General features: G+C 36.9%; 1 protein-coding gene and 1 long non-coding RNA gene across 5 annotated transcripts in view; one reads left to right on the forward strand and one right to left on the reverse strand.

Moving 5' to 3' along the window:
• Positions 1–8,012, forward strand: LOC117065979. Its single transcript, XR_004430119.1, has 2 exons — positions 1–194; positions 4,470–8,012. It is a non-coding gene; the product is annotated as an uncharacterized LOC117065979 (long non-coding RNA).
• DMXL1 (Dmx like 1) overlaps positions 6,870–20,966 on the reverse strand; it is a 178,854-nt gene continuing 164,757 nt past the window's right edge. For 2 of the 4 annotated variants that reach the window (XM_033181474.1, XM_033181471.1), the window contains 5 exons: positions 18,329–18,421; positions 16,573–16,664; positions 15,209–15,261; positions 11,656–11,873; positions 6,870–8,953 (listed from right to left, as the gene is read on the reverse strand). In XM_033181474.1, coding sequence (XP_033037365.1) covers positions 8,729–8,953; positions 11,656–11,873; positions 15,209–15,261; positions 16,573–16,664; positions 18,329–18,421 — 681 coding nt within the window. In that variant the 3' untranslated portion in view covers positions 6,870–8,728. The remainder of the gene's footprint in view (positions 8,954–11,655; positions 11,874–15,208; positions 15,262–16,572; positions 16,665–18,328; positions 18,422–20,966) is intronic. The other 2 variants (XM_033181472.1, XM_033181473.1) reach the window with 1 other exon arrangement.

Consider the following 20,966-nt stretch of genomic DNA (forward strand, 5'->3'; position numbering starts at 1 on the left):
TTGTTACAAAGTTCAGCTAGAGGTTTCCTTCTCCCTGCGGTCTTTTCCCTGTTCCTCTGGCAGACCTCTCCAAGGATCCCTGTGAGACAAGTCAGAAATGGCTTCCGTGGGGACCCAGAGAGCCCACAGGGCTTTTCCCACTGCTTGCTCTACCCATGTATTTTGCTTGGCTTTCTAAATTGTCTCAGCTCCAGGTAAGGTCAAATCCTTCTCCCATGATCTGAACTTTCGGGTTTCTCAGTGAGGGTGTGTGTTCAGGGGCAGATGATCCCTCTTTCCCATTTTCACAGTTTGGGCACTCACAGTATTTGGGCTATCTCCTGTGTCCTGCAAGAGCAATCCGCTTCCTTCAAAGGGTCTGTGGATTCGCTCAGCTTTCTTGGTATATTCCTGCAGTAGTTCCTGGAGCAAGAGTTCACAGTGTGAGTCTCCACCCACTGCTCTGTATGAGCGGCAGCTGTGATTTAGTCCTGCCTCCTATCCGTTTTTTTTTTTGGGGGGGGTGCCCAAGGTATTGATGGGAGTTGCTACAATCCTCATTCCTACTTACTTACTGAAAGAAGTTCCTCCTGGTTTTCAGCTAATCCTAGTTGGGGAATGGGGTGGTAGAGACCCAGTGTTTTCTTCTGTTTTCTATGTGGCTGTTTCTGTTTCCATCTAGATTTATGTTACTCCTCTGAGACACTCTGGCACTCTCCCTCTGTTTTATTTTTGTTTGGTGTTTTTAAAATGTAGTGTTTTGAGACAGGGTCTCACTCTGTTGTCCAGCCTGGCGTGCAGTGGTGCAATCATGGCTCATCGTGATATACCTCAAATTCCTGGGCTTACGCAATACTCCTGTCTCAGCCTCCCTAGTAGCTAGGACTACAGGAATGCACCACCCACGTTTGGCTAATTTTTAAATAATTTTTTGTGGAGATGGGGTCTTGCTATGTTGCCTAGGTTGGTCTCAAACTCCTGGCTTTAAGTGATCCTTTCACTTCATCCTCCCAAAGCACTGGGATCACAGACATGAGCCACCATGCCCAGACTAAAATGTAGTTTTCATTGTTCTGGTTGTCCTTGTGAGAGAGACAAGTGCTAGAACTTCTAGTCTGCCATGTTTTCTGTGTCTATTGACTGATATTTCTCGTATGAGTCACATTTTTCAGCTTCTGTTCCTGTCCGGTAATTTTTGATGGAGTGCCGACGTTGTCCCAAGCAATTTCAAAGTACAGCAGGGAAAATTCCATTCAGTTTCAAGGCCTGAGAAGAATCCTGTGATTCAAAGCTCTGCTCTCTGGGCTTACAACTCCTGGCTCTGCACGCAGGGCTCTGCCTTCCTGTAAACATTGCATATTTGTCTGTGTTCTATATCTATTATTTTCTCTACAACAACGTTTTACTTCATTTTTTGGCTCATTTAATTTCTATCCTCTCTATTCAGTGTGTGCTTTCAGTCATATCTCTTCTCCCTTGGGCCATTTCTAATTTAGCCTTGATTTAGGAGATAATTTTGCTGTTTTCATTCCTGAGTAAATGCAGGTCCTGTAAATGCAGCCTAGGCAAAAGTCAGACTCTGTTGATCAATTAGTAAGTTAGAATGTTTTGAATTACTGCTTTCCTCTGTTTAATGAAATTATTTTGGAGGGTGGTTTATTTACATTTTTATTTTTGACACAGTCTCACTCTGTCACCCAGGCTGGAGTGCAATGGCACAATCATGGCTCACTGCAGCCTTGACCTCCCCAGGCTCAGGTAATTCTCAGCTTCCTGAGTAGCTGGGACTACAGGCACGTGACACCATGCATGGCTAATGTTTCTGTTTTTTTTTTTTTTTTCTTTTGTAGAAGAAACCATGTTTCCCAGGCTGGTCTTGAACTCCTGGACTCCCACTTTGACCTCTCAAAGTGCTGCAATCACAGACATGAGCCACTCCTCCTCCTCTGCATTTTTTGAGACATGGTCTCACTCTGGACCCAGGCTGTAGTGGTGTGATCAGTGCTCACTGCAGCCTCAACCTCCCCAGCTCAGACAATCCTCCTGCCTCAACCTCCCAAGTAGCTGGGACCACAAGAATGTGCTACCATGCCTGGCTAATTTTTTTTTTTTTTTGAGACGGAGTCTCTCTCTGTCGCCCAGGCTGGAGTGCAGTGGCGCTATCTCAGCTCACCGCAAGCTCCGCCTCCCGGGTTCACGCCATTCTCCTGCCTCAGCCTCCCGAGTAGCTGGGACTACAGGCGCCGCCACCTCGTCCAGCTAGATTTTTCTATTTTTTTTTTAATAGAGATGGGGTTTCACCGTGTTAGCCAGGATGGTCCCGATCTCCTGACCTCGTGATCCGTCCATCTCGGCCTCCCAAAGTGCTGGGATTACAGGCTTGAGCCACTGCGCCCGGCCTCGCCTGGCTAATTTTTAAATTATTTGTAGAGATGGGGGGGTCTCCCTATGTTGCCCAGGCTGGTCTTGAACTCTTAGGCTCAAGCAATCCTGCCTGGGCCTTCCAGTGCTGGGATTACAGGAAATGGTCACTGCACCCGGCCTAGAGTGTTTTTATATGTTAAAAAAAAAAAAAAAAAAAAAAAAGTTTTGAGAGTAAATTTGTGTGGTTTTTTGTTTCACATGTGGTGTCAACTATTTACATTATAATAGTAAATAATCTTATGGACAAGTGTAGGAAAGAATATGGGGGGCTGTTTTTTTCATTCAGGAACACAGTGCTTTATTTGTAAAGTGAATCATGATTTCCTTTAAAAAAAAAAAAGCACAGACCTTTATGGAGGATATTTTTGGATTCTTTGCTATCTTGTTAAATGACACTTTCATTTACTTCCTGTTTTCCCTTCACCAATAAGCCTCCAAAGGACATCAGTTCCTCTGAAGATGGCCTCCTATTTCAGAACTAATTTCCCAAAATATTCACATCTAATCACATACAATTTCCAACTCTGTATTTTTCACTAGCCAGTTATTTGTTCTATTTCACCATTCAAAATGAGACCCTCTCCTTCTAAACTCCAGTTCATATTGTGTCAGTACCAGTAGAATCCTTCTGCACTCTTCTATGTACCCCCTTTGCAATCATTTTCTGCTATAGTGTGCGGTCTAGGAGTCTCAGATGTTTATTTCCCAAATTATATGTAATTTAAAGGTTGCTGCCTTCTCTGCCATATAATATCTTAGGTATAGTATCTGAGTGATTTGTTCTTTTTCTTCTTTAAAGGGATTTGTGGAACAGTTGAAATTTAGGTGATTGTCATTACTGTGTAAGAATCAGGCTTCTATGAGCTACAGGGCCATAGTGAATGCTTATAGAACTTATTAGGGGGATCTGTTGGGCTGAAGTCTAGCCCTCGCTTCATTTGCTAAGCTGTTTCTTGTGGAGCTGCATTCTCAGAAGAAATGCCTCATCTGTGGGGCTACATTCATCTACACATGAAGTTTTCTCTAATGTAAGCTCCAGATGGGGCATTTCCCACCCCCCCCCCCCCCCCCCCCCCGCCCCATAAAGCTTCTCATTAGGAAAAAGCCCCATGAGATCTTAAAATACATTGTAAGTATTGTAGCTTGCTTAGTTATCTTCATGTCCGAATAGCCATAGTAATCTGATGCATCTTCTGCAAAACACAGCATGAAACAACCCAAATAGACAACCAGATACTGTTTTAAAGAATTATCTTTGCTTGTGTTCAGAATAAACTAAAAAGAAAGGTATGGCTTCAGAAAATAAATATGCTGCAATTTCAGAAATGATGCTACGAGTAGATTCCAAAGGATTTTTAAAACTTATTTAACATGCCGGGCGCGGTGGCTCAAGCCTGTAATCCCAGCACTTTGGGAGGCCGAGACGGGCGGATCACGAGGTCAGGAGATCGAGACCATCCTGGCTAACACGGTGAAACCCCATCTCTACTAAAAAATACAAAAAAACTAGCCGGGCGAGGTGGCGGGCGCCTGTAGTCCCAGCTACTCGGGAGGCTGAGGCAGGAGCATGGCGTGAACCCGGGAGGCGGAGCTTGCAGTGAGCTGAGATCCGGACACTGCACTCCAGCCTGGGCGGCAGAGCAAGACTCCGTCTCAAAAAAAAAAAAAAAAAAACAAACCTTATTTAACATATGTCCAGGGCTGATACACCATACAGGCTTGAGTTCTGTTACACAGGTCATATCTGTACATTGAACAGATAACTGATTGTCCATGAATAAAGCATTTTTTCCACTGTGGAGTGAAATGTGTCGTCACACCAATTGTTTCTATCACTCATCTGTATTTGCAGTGGGAGAACTTAGTGTTCTTGTTCCAAGGACCTCTGTGAAACAATGAGTATTAGTTCCCTGAATAATGGACCATATATATATGCAGGGACAGCCAAGGGGAAAGGAAAACCATCTTGAAAAGCTCAAAAACAGATTCAGCTTTGAAAATAACTGTACTAAAATCTACACACATTTCTAAATACTAACAGGCGCATTCAAATAATCTATGATCAGCTTTTTCCAGGTACTCCAACGCAGCAATCCCCAAGTGTTTTGGCACCAGGTTTCGTGGGAAGACAATGATTCCATGGACCCAGGATCGCAGGGGCCGAATGGTTTCAGGATGATCAAGCGCATTACACTTCTTGTGCAGCTTTTTTATTATTACATTGTAATATACGATGAAATAATGATACAACTCACAATGATATAAAATCAGTGGGAGTCTTGAGCTTGTTTTCCTACAACTAGATGGTCCCATCTGGGGGTGATGGGAGACAGTGAAAGATCATCAGGCATCACTCTCATAATGAGCGTGGCACAACCTAGATCCCTTGCATGCCCAGTTCACAATAGGGTTCTCGCTCCTATGAGAATCGAATGCCTCCACTGATCTGACGGGAGACGGCGCTCAGGAGGTAATACAAGCAATGGGGAGCAGTTGTAAATAGAGATGAAACTTTGCCTGACACTCACCTCCTGCTGTGCACCCTGGTACCAGTTGTGGCCCATGGGTTCGGGACTCTCACTCCAAAGGGTAACATTTTAACATTCAGCTTAAATAAATTTCACCAAAAATATCTCGACGATTCAAAGAGGAGTGTTCCGGACACTGGATCACTTTATTCAACAGAGCAGCTCCCAAAGTCATGAAGTACTATTTGGTTTAAAAATAAAGCTATTTTTCCCACGTACACACATTCAACAAAACTTTTTGGTATTATGACTTTACTGAGAGAGTTTTAAAGGAGTTTGGAAAATTATTACACTCTTCTTCCTTTTCCCAATGTTAAAAGTTTTGTGTATTTTTTCCACACACATTTCTTTGTTCATATATATTTTTTAAAAATCTAAACAATATAGGATATTGTATCTTTTGCTTTGTAATTATTTTTCCTCATCAACCTCTTCTCAGGCCAACAGATACACATCTAACATTCTTTTTAGTGGTGAGAGAATATTCTATAATATTACATGTATGTACCACAATTTATTCAACCATTTACTTGCTAATTAACATTTAGATTTCCAGTTTTTAAAACTTTTATTTTATTTTATTGAAACAGAGTCTTGCTCTGTCACCCAGACTGGAGTGCAGTGGTGCAATCTCGGCTCACTGCAACCTCTACCTCCTGGGTTCAAGTGGTTCTCCTGTCTCAGCCTCTTGAGTAGCTGGGACTACAGGCTCACAATCCCATACCCCACTAATTTTTATATTTTTAGTAGAGATGGGTTTCACCATGTTGGCCAGGCTGGCCACGAACTCCTGACTTCAAGTGATCTGCTCACTTCAGCCTCCTAAAGTGCTAGGATTACAGGTGTGAGCCACCACACCCAGCCTCCAGAATATGTCTCAATAAACATCTGTGTGCTTACATTTTTGCGCATGGATACTTTTATAATTTCTCAGAAAGTTGTTTACTGAAAGTTATGTGTACTCGATTTTAATTCACACCCAGATAACTTTGTCAGCAATGTTTCTGCCAATTTCCCTGCATCTTCACCAAAATGGATGTTGTCACTATGTAACCTTAAACCAATCTGATAAAAACTAGTATTACAATAATACTTTTTAAAAAACATTCCATTAGCCCTTATAATGAAGATGAACATACTTTATATTTGTTGACTTTTTCAATGTCCTATTCTGTGAATTGCTTATTCACAGTTTGACCACTTCTCCAATAACTCTCTTTGTATACAGGGACACTGGCATGTTTCCTATTACTATACAAATATTTCTTCTAGTCTACTTGTTGTTTTAACTGTGACTGTGGTCCCTGCCATACGACATTTAAATTTTTTATTAAGTAAAATATGTCTGTGTTTCCAATCTTGTTAAAAAGATCACTTCCACCCTAAGGTTGTATAGGCTTTTCTTTGAATGTGTCTTTGTATTGTGTTTCCATTGTTGAGACCAATGTGAGAAATTTCTGCAATGTTTTTAAAAAATAATTTTTTTTTTCAAAGGGAGGGCAAGGGCAAAGAGCAAGAAAGGAGGATGGAGATGACTGTTCCATGGTTTTAGTTAAGAAAAATCCTAGATTTCAGAAAATAAGATTTGTTAATGCTGTGAATCCTTATATGATCACAAAGCCACATTCTTAGAAAACACACAATTAAAAAATGTATTTGATGTATCTATTCCATTAATGTGGATAATGAAATTTTACATATATGTACATCATTTTATACTTCAACATTTCAACAATTTTTATTTCCACCTTCCTTGAATAATGCTTACCTATCAACTTAAAAAGACTGTGGCAAAGAACAGGCTATTTGGGAAAGTTATTCCATCCTCCTTATATTAACCAAATGCAAATATAGAAATTCTTGATTTTAAAATGTCACATATTTTAAGTCAGCTAAATTGGCAGAGATCTTAAAACAACAGTATATCCCCCAAAAAAGTTTCTGCATGATTGTTTATTTAAAATATTATGACTCTGGATGTAAATACATATGGGCTTACATAATGTATGATTATCCATATAAACGCTCAATTAAAATATTTAGTTCATCCTTAACACCTTTTGTTCTAATAAGCATAATAGTAAATATTTTATCTCATTGAAAGTATTTAAAGCTGTTTGAATCTTGATTTGTGAAGAAATTGCTGAAAAATAACTTAGGGTTAACTACATCAAACAATATTATTGTTTGCAATGCTGTCAGATTTCTCCATGGCAAAATAGTCACGTATGGTTATTGCACAACTTATAGGTACAGGTTAATATGTGCATATAAACTCTCTACATAATGACAGTGTTTTCACTGCAACTTGCTCAACACATTTAAAATTGTTGAAATACAATTTACAAACATACTTTTAAGATAAAAGTATCCTGAGGATATTACAAAATTCATTTTACCAGCCCTTCATTTCTTTGACTCTTTAATTTCCAAGATAATCATTGCCCATATTTTATTACATAAAATGCTATTATATATTTCCTATTAAACAAAATATATTTAAGTTAAATAGTATATAATTGTCCCATAAACACTTAGTCCCATCTGCCTGTAGTCTCATTGGTTAAAATCAAGTATTTATCAAGTTTTCTATAATTCTGAATCAGAAAAGGTACAACACAAAACAGAAAGAAACACGGTTAGCACATTTAAGTTAAAAGCATTGTGCATTTTAAATATTTTGGTCATACTTTATAATAAAATATTTTGGCAAAAATAAAATATAAGGTTTAGTTTATTTTCTATTAATGGTAGATCTGGAGAGTATTTTACATTTCTAAATAGTATCTACTTAATTTGACTGTTTTCACATTTGTTTCTGAAAACACTGCTATAAGCTTTTCAGAATTTTGAGATTAAAAGCACCTAAAAATAAGATAAAATAAAATTTAAGTAAAATATGTTTGATGCTCCAAAAGTTGACAAATTCACAAACTTACTTTAAGTGTCTTATATGATATATGCCACCACAGAAACTTTATTGCCTGCTAAGACTTATTTGACTAAATCTAATCTTTAAAACAATAATCCTGAAAGTCTCCTTGAAACTTATTTGAAAATTAGGATGGGAATTCAAAATTTTTTTAAAAATGAAAAGCACAGTTGCAAAAAAAAAAGTTATTCTGGTGGCAGTAGTTGTTATGGCACAAAAACACATGAAAAACCAGTTTTCGCTAATATATACAACTAAGTTCAAATAAGATATGTAAGATACACACACACACACACAGTATACATACATATAACTTGGGCTTCAGAGGGGAAACTGATGAAAACCTTACATAATGAGCTTATCACTGACATGTCAATGACAATTTTAATGAAGATGTTATTTTTTTCATTCTTACTCAAGTGTCTATCATTAATTAAGAAAAGAGTGAGATGTATAAGGCTAATAAAGGAAGTGAGAGTGTGATGAATTAAGGGATAAGTATTATGTACAATTGCCTTTTCAAAAAAGGTATTTTTACTGTGGAAGAAATTCATGCAGAGATGCCTGTGGAAGAGTATCAATAAGAAAACAAAACACCTTCAACACTATGACATACTGATTATAATATACTATGATATGTATTATTACAGCATTACTTACACATTCTACTTTAGGCAATGTAATCTACTTCTGAATGACCTTGTTAATTTTTAAGGCATCAGTGCATCAAGGGCAAAGCTCCATAAAATAAATATAAAAACAAGAAAGCATTAGCTAATTTGTGGCATAGAGAATGATCACTGTATATTACATCTGGTGGCCACTTCCATGTAGGTAATAAATTGTACATCTTATTGTAAAAATGTTATAGCATAAATTTCACATCATTTTTCAACACTTCATTTAAAGGGCTAAACTGATCTGGCAGTATTCTCATTTTCATTGTTCCATCAGCTCCACAGGAGAAAATGTGATTTGCAGGCCCTGTCTCAATTTGCATCACTCCAGTTCCAATATTCCTAAAAATGGACTGCCGAGCATGTTCACTGACAAAAGTATGGAGAAGACCAAAGGTAGAGAGACTCCAAATCTGAAAGACATTAAGAACAAAAGGAAAAGTAGGGTTGATAATGACCTTAAGAAAGCAAACGAGTCCAGGCGCAGTGGCTCACGCCTGTCATCCCAGCACTTTGGGAGGCCGAGGCGGGCAGACCACCTACGGTCAGGAGTTGGAGACCAGCCTGACCAACACGGAGAAACCCCATCTCTACTAGAAATACAAAACTAGCCAGGCGTGGTGGCGCATGCCTGTAATCCCAGCTACTCAGGAGGCTGAGGCAGGAGAATGGCTTGGACCTGGGAGGTGGAGTTCGCAGTGACCCAAGATCGCACCACTGCATTCCAGCCTGGGCAACAAGAGTGAAACTCCATCTCAAAAGAAAAAAAAAAAAAAAAAAAAAAAAAGAAAAGAAACCAAATGAAAATTTTAGGCCTGCATTCCTGTGCAGTAAGGAATTTCCAAAACAAAAATAGAGAAAAATCTGTGTAGGCCTAGGATCATAACACCTTGATTCTGTACAGGGTGTTGTAATTTACCAATCGCTTTAACACAAAATACTTAAAAATTCATCCAGTAAGAGAGACAATGTAGGTAACAAGGACGTTAAGTATACAATGCTACAGAAACTTGTAAACTATAGTGATTAAAATCAAGGTTTCCTATCTCTTAGCAGAGCTTTTGCTGCATAGTTGTACATTAAGGTAATCTCTTCTTTATATTATTGAATGTTCACCAGGGATCAGAACAGCTGGAAAGAGGGAAGTACTTGGCATCTAGAGACCCTCTGACCAGGCAAAGCTATATTTTAACTATAAGACAAAGTCAATTATTACAATTTCAGGATACTTAATTTACTAAGATTTTGTATTTCCAGCCCTTATCAAAATAAATGTGTCTGTTTGTAAAGCAAATTATAAGCATCTTTACTTATGTGAAGAACTTAAATGCTTTCAGGACATCTATATTAGGTTTAGCGAAACCAACGTATTACCTGGTTTTATTGGTGATCTTTTTTTTTTTTTTTTTTTTTTTGAGACGGAGTCTCGCTCTGTCACCGGGGCTGGAGTGCAGTGGCCGGATCTCAGCTCACTGCAAACTCCGCCTCCGGGGTTTACGCCATTCTCCTGCCTCAGCCTCCCGAAGAGCTGGGACTACAGGCGCCCGCTACCTCGCCCGGCTAGTTTTTTGTATTTTTTAGTAGAGACGGGGTTTCACCGTGTTAGCCAGGATGGTCTCGATCTCCTGACCTCGTGATCCGCCCGTCTCGGCCTCCCAAAGTGCTGGGATTACAGGCTTGAGCCACCGCGCCCGGCCTGGAGATCTTTTTTTAAACGTTTATTTACTCTAAGAAATTCATAAATTCATACTACCCCACCTATGAATTTGTTAAATTAGGGCTTCCGAATACATTGTATATTTTCAAGTCTTTTTTTTTTTTTTTTAACCTTGATTAAACAATAAACCACAGGATCAAAGTACAAACTAAAGAACCAATCTAGGCCGGGCGCGGTGGCTCAAGCCTGCAATCCCAGCACTTTGGGAGGCAGAGGCGGGCGGATCATGAGGTCAGGAGATCGAGACCATCCTGGCCAACATGGTGAAACCCCGTCTCTACTAAAATACAAAAAATTAGCAGGGCATAGTGGCACACACCTATAGTCCCAGCTACTCAGGAAGCAGAGGCAGGGAAATCGCTTGAACCCGGGAGGCAGAGGTTGCAGTGAGCCGAGATTGTGCCACTGTGCTCCAGCCTGGCGACAGAGCAAGACTCTGTCTCAAAAAAAAAAAAAGAACCAACCTAACTATGGCATATTCTAAACTAGACAGTTCAAATAAGAAAGTAGTTTCAAACTAAAGGAAAATAATTCTGTTGGTATATATTTGATTTTAAGAAAAAGCCTTTTAAAACTTCCATCATTCTAGTCTTTTCCTGGATGAGAATTATGAAAATAATTTGCTGGCTCTAAAAAACCCATCTGATTCTACTAAGTAAGTGCTTACATTAATAAACTCCTCTAGTCTAGGGTTGCTGATCATTAAAATAACATAGGGATTGGTCTAAACTGACTTATCAATTACCAAACAGGGCCAAAGGACCCTCCATTGAAATTACTAGGTATGTGTTATTAAAATGCAGACCTCTGAGTCTTGGACTTAACTTATCAACTGAGTATTTCTGGGATGAGACCCAGCAATTTGCATATTTAATAAGCTGTTTAACATTTGTAACAAGCTGCTCAACATTTTAAACAACCTGTCTTTAAGTTTTCAACACAATGGACTCTGAAAAAGACTGCTAAAGGCAAGGTTTATCCACAATTCTTGAATTAGGCACTGAGTGACTGGATAATAATATATATGAAAAAACGGGGAACAATGTAGGATAAAAGAAAATTATCAATACATTTCTCAGCCCCTGGAAATTAAGTAAATTTATGTAACTCTGAACATGGAGTCAAGACAAACTCTAATATCTGAATTATGTTTATATCCATGGAAAATTTGGTGTTTTAGTATGAGTTAAACATATTTTAAAACAACTGAAAAATATAAAATTTTCAAGTTAAATAGTATTACATTCACTGAAAGATTAAATAGCAATTACCATTGCTGACTACAAAGGAGTTAATATAACTATTATTTAAATAGACTGATGTCATCAACGTGATTAAAGAGCTAAGGTTTCTGAAGACTTCTTTTCATTTTGTAGGTGTGGCACCAACTGTGTTTACCTTTATATTGCCTTCGGCAGATCCTGTAACAAAGTACTCTTCAGTTGGATCAACAGCAATGGCTTTAACAGGAGAATCATGGCTCTGGAAAAGCTGCCTCTGTTGTCGTTGACAAAGGTCAAATGCATATGTAAAACCTTTTCTGCCACCTGATATTAGTAGCTGATGTTTTGGAGCATATGCTAAAACTGTGGCTCCATTGTCATGGCAGGTAAAAGCTGAAAGTAAATTAAAAAAAAAAAAAAACACTTAACAATGAAAGACATAGACTTCTGGCTTTTGGCTAAGGTGAAATAACAGACCAGATTTGCTCTCCTGCTTGAAACAATTAAAAAATCAAATGAAATATAAAAACCAATATTTTGAGACACTGGACGTAAGTTAATGAAGCATGATCTCTGAGAGATGGGAAACAAACTGGGTTGGTCATAAAACTGCCCTAGCTTACTGCCTAGAGTTTTCTGACCATGGCACTAGGAGAGGAACCCTGGCTGAACTGGTTCCATACCAGCCTCAGTGGAATACTCAGAAGCATTTGACACAGTAGTGGAGAAAAATCAGCCCTAGACCAAATGTTGTTCTGGTCCTGTCCCAGATTCAACTGTTTCCAAGTAAGTTAGACCTATCCCAGAGCAAAGCTCAAGAACATTTACAGAATACAAAAATAATAGGCACTTAATGAGGTAAAATTCACAATTTTTGGCATCTAATAATAAATTAACAGGAATGTAATAAAGCAGGAAAATATAACCCATAAGGAGAAGAAAAATCCATCAATTGAAACTAATCCAGAAATGACAGAGATGACAGAATTGGTAGGTAAGGAAATTAAAAGTCCATTATAATTATAAGTTAAGTAGAGGCATGAGAGGCCTAAATCAAAATTTAACAGATTAAAAACAGCAAGGCTTAAGATAAAAAAGGAACTGGATGGAATTAACAGCAGATTAAGCCTCGTAAAAGATTCATGAATTTGAAGACACATCAGTATCAGAAATATAAAAATATGATACTATTTTTCTTTAAAAAAGAGTCCAGCCTAACACATTTTAGGGAAAAAATCTACATATAGCTTAAGGAGAATATTGCATAATGAAGAGTGAGGATTCTGGAGTTAGACTGCCTAGGTTTCAATCCTGGTTTCTGTGTGGGTTTAAATGTGTGCTTTTGCTGAATTACTTAAGTCTCAGTTTCATCGTTTGTAAAAGAGATTATCACCTACCTAATAGGGTTGCCTGATGATTAAATTAGTTAATATATGCAGATCATGTAGAGCCCAAGGCATAAACTAAGCACTTGGTTATTATTGTAAGACTTGAAATAAAATTAATTATAGAGAAGGAACTTTGACCAGTACTTTGAGATATAACTTCCCAGAAGAAAATGCACACGTTTTAAGTATATACCTTGATGAGCACTGACAAATGAATACATCTGTGTAACCATCACTAAGATCAAGGTACAGAATATTTTCATCATCCCAGAAGGTAACTTCATGCCCTTTCATGGTCGATTCTCCTCCCCAACAAAAGCAATCACTATTCTGACTTCTATTCAATTCATTCCTTACAGAAGTTTTATTATTTTGCATATTGCATGCAGGTTTATGGTCCATTTTGAGTTAATTTTTATGAAAGGTGAGGTCTGTATCTGGGTTCAATTTTTTATGTGTTGACACTCAATTGTTCCGGCATTATTTGTTGAAAAGACTATCGTTTCTCCACTGAATTGCCTCTGTGACATATTAAAGATAAGTCTACTATATATGTGAGTCTATCAGTGGGCTCTCCATTCTGTTCCATGATCTATGTGTATATTCTTAAGCTAATACCACAATGTCTTGATTACTGTAGCTTATAACTGTTGAAATCAGATAGTATAGTGTGAGTCCCACAAGTGTGTTTTTCTCCAGTATTTGGTTGGCTATTCCTTTGCCTTCCCATATAAACTTCAGAATCAGTTTGTTGGTATCTACAAAGTAGCATGCTGGAATTTTAATTAGGATTGTGTTGAACCTATGAAATCAAGACAAACTGACATCTTAAGAATATTGAGTCTTCTAATCTGTGAATGTGGAGTATCACTCATTTATTTAGATCTTCTTTGATTTATTCAATAGATATACTGGAACATTTTTTAAAGATCTGAGATAATCTGAAAAAACTTGCAGACAACCCACATAGCCAAGAAATACCAAAAAAATTACGAAAAAGTATGCTATGAATGCATAAAATATATGTAGATGCTAGTCTATTTTATCATTTACTACCATAAAATATACATAAATCTTTATAAAAAGTTAAATTTATTGAAATGTACGCACACAAATATAGATTGTAAGTGGTGCCACTGACAGTCAAGAAATGTAAACAAAAATAAAGACAGTATGAAATCATAAGTGCATAAAATTAATTATAGTACATACTGTATTACTGTTATAATTTGGTAACCACCTCCTTTTGCTATTGCAGTTAGCTTCTAAGTGTTTCAAGTATACACTTAAAATGCTGTGTGATGCTAATCATTTCCACGTGGGCAGGTCCTCTCTCCAGTAAACTGTACATTGCGGTGAAAAGTGATCTCCTGTGGTACTTGTGAACTCTTCATTGTATTTAGTACAATAGTGTAAACCTTGACTAACACCATGGGAACCATAAACATGCCACTAGTCATGCTGGAAGTGTTCCCAGAAAGCAGAGAAAAGTCAAGACATTACAAGAAAAAAGTTGAATTGCTTGATATGCACCACAAATTGAGGTCTGCAGCTGCAGCTGCCTGCCATTTCAGATGGATAATTCACCTTGTAAACAGATGACATCAACTTTACAGTATCAATCAATACAGTACACTACTATATGTACTCTTACGATTTTCATAACACTTTCTTTTCTCTAGCTTCCTATATAATACATATACAAAACATGTGCTAATTGACTATATTATTAATAAGGTATCCCGTAAACACTAGGCTATTAGTAGTTAAATTCTGGGGGGAATAAAAAAGTATATGAGAATTTTCAGCTGTGCAGGGGTCAGCATCCCCATCCCTATGTCGTTCAGGGGTCAACTTGTAGCCTGGGACCTTGCTATACTTGTGAGTTTCTTTTGTAGATTCTTTGGGATATTTTATAGAAAATTAATGTCTTCTGTGACTAAAGACAGTTTTATTTCTTCCCTTCCATTTATATACATTTTATTTCCTATTATTGTGTTACTGCATTAGCTAGGACTTCCAGTGCAATGCTGAATAGGAGTGGTGAGGGGGACATAATATTGAGTTTACATCATGTTTACAATAACCTGTGGCTATCAGATTCAAAGTAAAGACAAATGATTTTTATATTATCTATGTCCCAATGCCCCCCATCAAGGTATAGTGAAGAGTTAATTATGTATGTTGCAACTTTTTGCTTTCAAATCCTGCCATCATGGGCAAAATAAATCTCATGGGTTAATAAATATATGTGTCATTAGTAACAAATCCATTTATAAATAATATTTAGCTTATGAATTTCCTGACTTTCAAAAGTTATAAAATGCTTTGAAAACTTACCATGGACTAAACTATTGGCAGGTGCTACAAGAGTATCCCACAAACATACGTTTCTGGAAAAAAAAAAAAAAGATTACTTCTGAGTGACACAAAAAGTTAACAGAATAAAAAATATGTCATATATAACTGTGTGACTAAACCTTGCTATCACAGAAGGTTCTTAAATTTATAAAAGCAACAAATACAAGTAACCAACAAATTTATATGACATTAATTTTTATATAAAAAAAGGGAGCAGTAGTGGAATCTTGGCTCACTGCAGCCTCGATCTTACGGGCTCAAGCAATCCTCCCACCTCAGTGTCCTGAGTAACTGGGACTACAGATGTGTGCCACCATGTCTGGCTAATTTTTAAAATTTTTTGTAGAGATGGGGTCTCCCTATATTGCCCAGGCTGGTCTCAAACTCCTGGGCTGAAGTGATCCCCCTGCCTCAGCCTGCCAAGGCGCTGGGATTACAGGCATGAGCCACCATGCTCTGGCCACATTTGAGATGGAGTTTTGCACTCTTGTCGCCCAGGCTAGAGTGCAACGACGTGGTCTTGGCTCACTGCAACCTGCGCCTCCCAGGTTCAAGCTATTCTCCTGCCCCAGCCCCCTGAGTAGCTGGGATTACAGGCACTCGCCACTACTCCTGGTTAATTTTTTGTATTTTTAGTAGAGATGTGGTTTAACCATGTTGGCCAGGCTGGTCTCAAACTGCTGGCCTCAAGTGATCCGCCCACCTCGGCCTCCCAAAGTCCTGGGCTTACAAGCATGAGCCACCGTGCCCGACCCACAATTCTTACAGAAAATGTAAAACTACTATTATAGCTTAAAAATTTGAGTAACTTTAGATTAACAAGCATTTACAAATAATAATGTATGAAGGCTGAATATGGAAACTTCTTTTTGTATTCACTGATTCTCTAACAGTTGGACTGACATACATAATAGGAGAGATGCTGAATTTTCTTGAGCACAAAGAAAATATTTCTACTGTGTGGGGGGACCAACATACATTAAGAAATATCTACGGAAGACGAGCTGAAGAATCTATAGTCTTACAATCCTGTTTCTAGCGCAAAGTGAGGCCTTATGGATAAATACAAAAGCTAAGCAAACTCAGTGGGCCTTGATCTCAGAACTCAGTTATATGACAGAAATCAAAAGAGGCAGAGAGACATTAGGGGAGGAGATGACACTTTCTTACAACCACAGCTTTTGGGGCTGGGGCTGGAATAACATGGCCAGTAAATAATAGTTTTTAGAATAAAAATACTGTACCTAAAGCCGTAAGTAACTTTCGTGAAACACAAGGACAGAAACAATAAAAGAAGTTCAGCTATACGTTCTCATACTTCAACTTTAACTATCATCTCTTACCTATTGTCAGTTGAAAGACCAGCTGTCGCTATCAGAGAGGAGGAACTAACGAAGACAAAATCATTGGCTGTTTTGTTATGACACTGCCAAGTCTGGAATGGTTACAAACAATACATGTTACTGCTCTCACTAAAAATGTCATAACCAGGCAAATGTATTATTCAAAAAGTGATCATGTAGTTTCTGGCTTTCTTAAATCCTCTGTATCATTTTTTTCCCTTTGAACTTTAGAAAAATTGTAAAAGTAATACAGAGAACTTTCATATACCTTTTCCCCAGATGCAGCAACTTTTTAACATTTTGGCACATTGGTTTTGCTTCTACTTCTCTTTCATATTTGTAGACATCCACACATACACACACTTTTCCTGAACTATTTAAGTAGGCTGCACATATCATGACCTGTTATGAATCTCTTTGCTTTTGTTCAACCAAAAGTTCAAAGGAAAACATAAGGAGGTTAAACTTAAAGATTTTCCCCTAGCATAGTGAAAATTTTTGTTTTAGAACATAGAAACTAGAATTGTAGATGATACTAGACTTAATTATCTTTTTAAAATAATTGACATGTATTTTTCAAAAATATTTAAGCTTTTAAAAATTCAAGTACATGAAAAAAATTACTAATAGTTATCAAAATTAGAAAACATATACCATTTTTCAATATTCTACCAAACAATTATGAGGTTTCATCATTTATAAAAGCTTCAAAATTATGTTTTAGATATTTCTCTTTAACAAAAAATGAATTTTTTTAAGTATCCCAAAATCACCACACCAAAGATTATTCCTTTGAGCCACCTGCCCATTTCCCCTGGAACACTACTGGAACTGTACTAGATTATGTATCCTTAAAACAGACAAAATCCTCTTAATCTCCAAAAGCCACTCATTCACAATTTAAACCAATTTATTTTTTTAAAAGTTAAAAAAAAAAAACAAAACAGTCCCTTAGAGAACATAAACTTATACATCTAAATCTTTAGGCTTAATAAAAATATGAGAAACAGTATTAATATTCTTTCAAGGTACTGTAATCAATCCTCCCACGCTTGCTTGCGTTTACTAAGATCAGTGCTGTATTCTAGCAATTAACCTTGGGTAAATTACCAGAATCTTAACCTATATTCTTCATTTGATCCTAGCCAAAAAGCCAAGAAGTGATTAATCTGTATTCTTAACTTTTTTCTGACAGGAATTGCTTAGTCCTAATAAAGGGCTTCACTGAAGAATATAAAATACAAATTCAGTGTTCTATGAAGCCACAGAAAGTTCATAAAAGCCCGCATAGTCCTGAATACAGATGGATCAATATGCTGCTAAAAAAAGAGATGAAAGGAAAATAACAACAGCACCAGCTATAGGATGTCCTTTTCACTTTGTTTGTTCATAAGAGATAATCGCAGAAAAATAACCAGACGCATTGGTCTGGTAATCATTCTATTTAGGCATAATATAATAACCAGCTTAGTGAGCTTAGAAAAGGGTTGTAGTAATCCACAGGATATATAGGTATCTGGGAGCATCGTGTTGCTTCTACACATGTCAACTTTCCGAATTACCAGAGACTAAGGAATTTTATGCTTCACAGAGTAATTTTCACATAACACAAGGACAGAATCTTACAGTAAAGTGACTGAGAACACAGGACTACATTTTATTTATTAGTTCTATAATTCTTGTCTCAAATACATATTCTTGGCTTATTTAAAATGAAAATTCAAATTCTATTTAAAGGTAGAAATTCTTGGCTTACCAGGTATGGCTTAGGCATGCTTCCAGTAACTGGACAACATTTCCAGTTTGTTTGATACAGACTTAAATATCCATCAGCATCAACTATCCCAAACTTAGAGAAAGAAAATATTTAAAAGTACTTAATATAAATATAAAAATATATTTATCCTTACCCTCATTGTGACACTCATATTTTGACTCTTAAACATTTGATTGTATGTCATTTGATTTTTCACTTCACCTACACATGGATCTATTTCAGAAAACCATTCAGCTACTACTTTAAAAATCCCAGGGTGGACATAAAGAGAACAAACATCAGACACCCATTTTATTATACTAGCCTCTAGCATAGTCTATATATTCTCTATAAATATTACAAAAATAGGATACTGGATTAACAGATTATGCTAAATGACAGAACTTTATCATATATACGAAAGAAAACTGTTCATTTCCAAAAAGACAAAATAAGGACTTTCAGAAACAAACAATAAGGAAAACACATGAACAAGAGTACAAAATAAAATAACGTAAGGATTACCAAAGTAAAATAATTCCTCTATGGGAGCTCAGGGCAACTCTGATTGGTAAGATGTCAAAATAATCCAGTAAGGGAGGTATGTGATACAGATCTTGAAGGATAAGACAGCAAAAATTCTTCCCTTTGATTATAAAAAGAATGCAGCTTATTGTTATTATTATTATTATTTTGAGATGGAATCTCTGTTGCCCAGGCTGGAGTACAGTGGTGCGATCTTGGCTCACTGCAACCTCCGCTTCCTAGGTTCACGCCATCCTCCTGACTCAGCCTCCTGAGTGACTGGGACTACAGTTGCCCGGCTAATTTTTTATATTTTTAGTAGAGACAGGGTTTCACTGTGTTAGCCAGGATGGTCTCGATCTCCTGACTTTGTGATCTGCCCGCCTCGGCCTCCCAAAGTGCTGGGATTACAGGAGTGAGCCACCACGCCCGGTCATAATGCAGCTTATTATAAAGTATGTAAAATAAAACAAATGTCTGTTTTGGACTCCTACCCTCCTCTGCCTCTAGACCTAACATCTGCTAACAATTTGATGTGTTTCCTTTCAGATTTCTTTCTCTGAATATATAAAAATTCACAATATAGCATTAAAAAAATGGGATCATAATAATACCATTACACAATTACATTTTTGATTTATTGTAACTGTCTTTCCCATGTAAATACACATACATTTAGCTCATTCTTGTGCTGTGTGTAGTATTACACTGTATAGTGGTTTTATAATTTAAAACATATCGTTTTCAATTTTCTCTAATATAAAAAGGGTTGCTTTGAACATTCCTATATATACACATACCTTTGCACAATTATGTAGGATAGACATCTAGAAATGGGAAAGTTTTGTTAAAGAGCATCACTTAAAATTAACAGACTATGCCAAAATTAAATCCTATGTGGTAATATAAATTGATAGTCATTTCTCTTACACTTTAGTTAACATGGGGTATTATTAAAATCTAAAATACTTGTTAATTTTATGCAGACAAAAATGTCTCATTTTATTTGCATTTCTTCAATTATTAGTGAGGGTTGAGAGCTACTGGCCAGGCATAGTTTCTTGGTAAACTGTTAATATCTTTTATCTATTTCTCTATTATTTGTCTTATAAAAACTTTGACTGATAGGATGAATATTATGAATATTTAACCTATTGTTTTTATATTTGTTAATAATATTTTCCCAGGTCTATTCCTTTTTCTAGTTTATCTTACATTTTCTGGAGTAGATCTAGGTATGTTCTTCAGAAAGGGTATAGACATAGACTGTGTTAAGTCTCTGTATACCTAAAAATATGTTTATTTTGCCAGCAAATTGGAACGACAGTTTGGATGGACATCGACAGTTCCCATTCCTTGTCCATCGGAATTCTGTGAATACTGTTCTCCTATCTATTTGTAATAGGCCAATGACATTTAGTGGCAGGGTGGGATGTGGGTTGTAAGTAACCATTTTCATTCTCACTCCTTTTTAGAACCTTATAGAATTCTCTCTTTAACTCTAAAAACCAAAAGATACACAAACAGGACATGTGCAGGCTTGTGTTGTTTCTCAACACTTGGTGGGCCCTTCCTCTTATAATACTCTATTCTTTGCTTTGGGGAAATAGCTATTATTCCTTTGACTACTGTTTTTCCTTCATTTTTTCTTCTGAAATATTTCCTAAATTATTATCATCATGGGATAATTTCTTAATTTGTGCTTCCCATCAAGAAACCCGATTTGCAACTTTCCATTCTGCCGTTCAGCTTTTCTCGTAAGTAGTTCCCCCACTGACCACATTTTGGGGAATCCTATTTTTAATTTCCAGTAACTCTTTTCTGTTCTCCTACTGTCCTTGTTTTAATGCTAGTCTGTTCCTGTTTTATAAATGTAATATATTCTTGAATCTCTGAGGAATTAGTCCTCATAGGTTATTTATTATTTATTCTGCTTAATACCCCTTTCCAGACGCTTAGTTTTTCTGAAATATTCAATGGCTTTTGGCACTGTATTTCTATTCATAATTGAATATCAAATTCATCAGAATTATTGTGATACAGTGTGGGTCATCTCTTCCATTTACCTTAAGAGGCTTCCCTACTAGAAGAGATAGCATGCTTAGGGGCTATG

The sequence above is a fragment of the Trachypithecus francoisi genome, unplaced genomic scaffold (assembly GCF_009764315.1).
Source record: "Trachypithecus francoisi isolate TF-2019V2 unplaced genomic scaffold, Tfra_2.0 Lachesis_group2, whole genome shotgun sequence".
NCBI classification, from domain to species: domain Eukaryota; kingdom Metazoa; phylum Chordata; class Mammalia; order Primates; family Cercopithecidae; genus Trachypithecus; species Trachypithecus francoisi.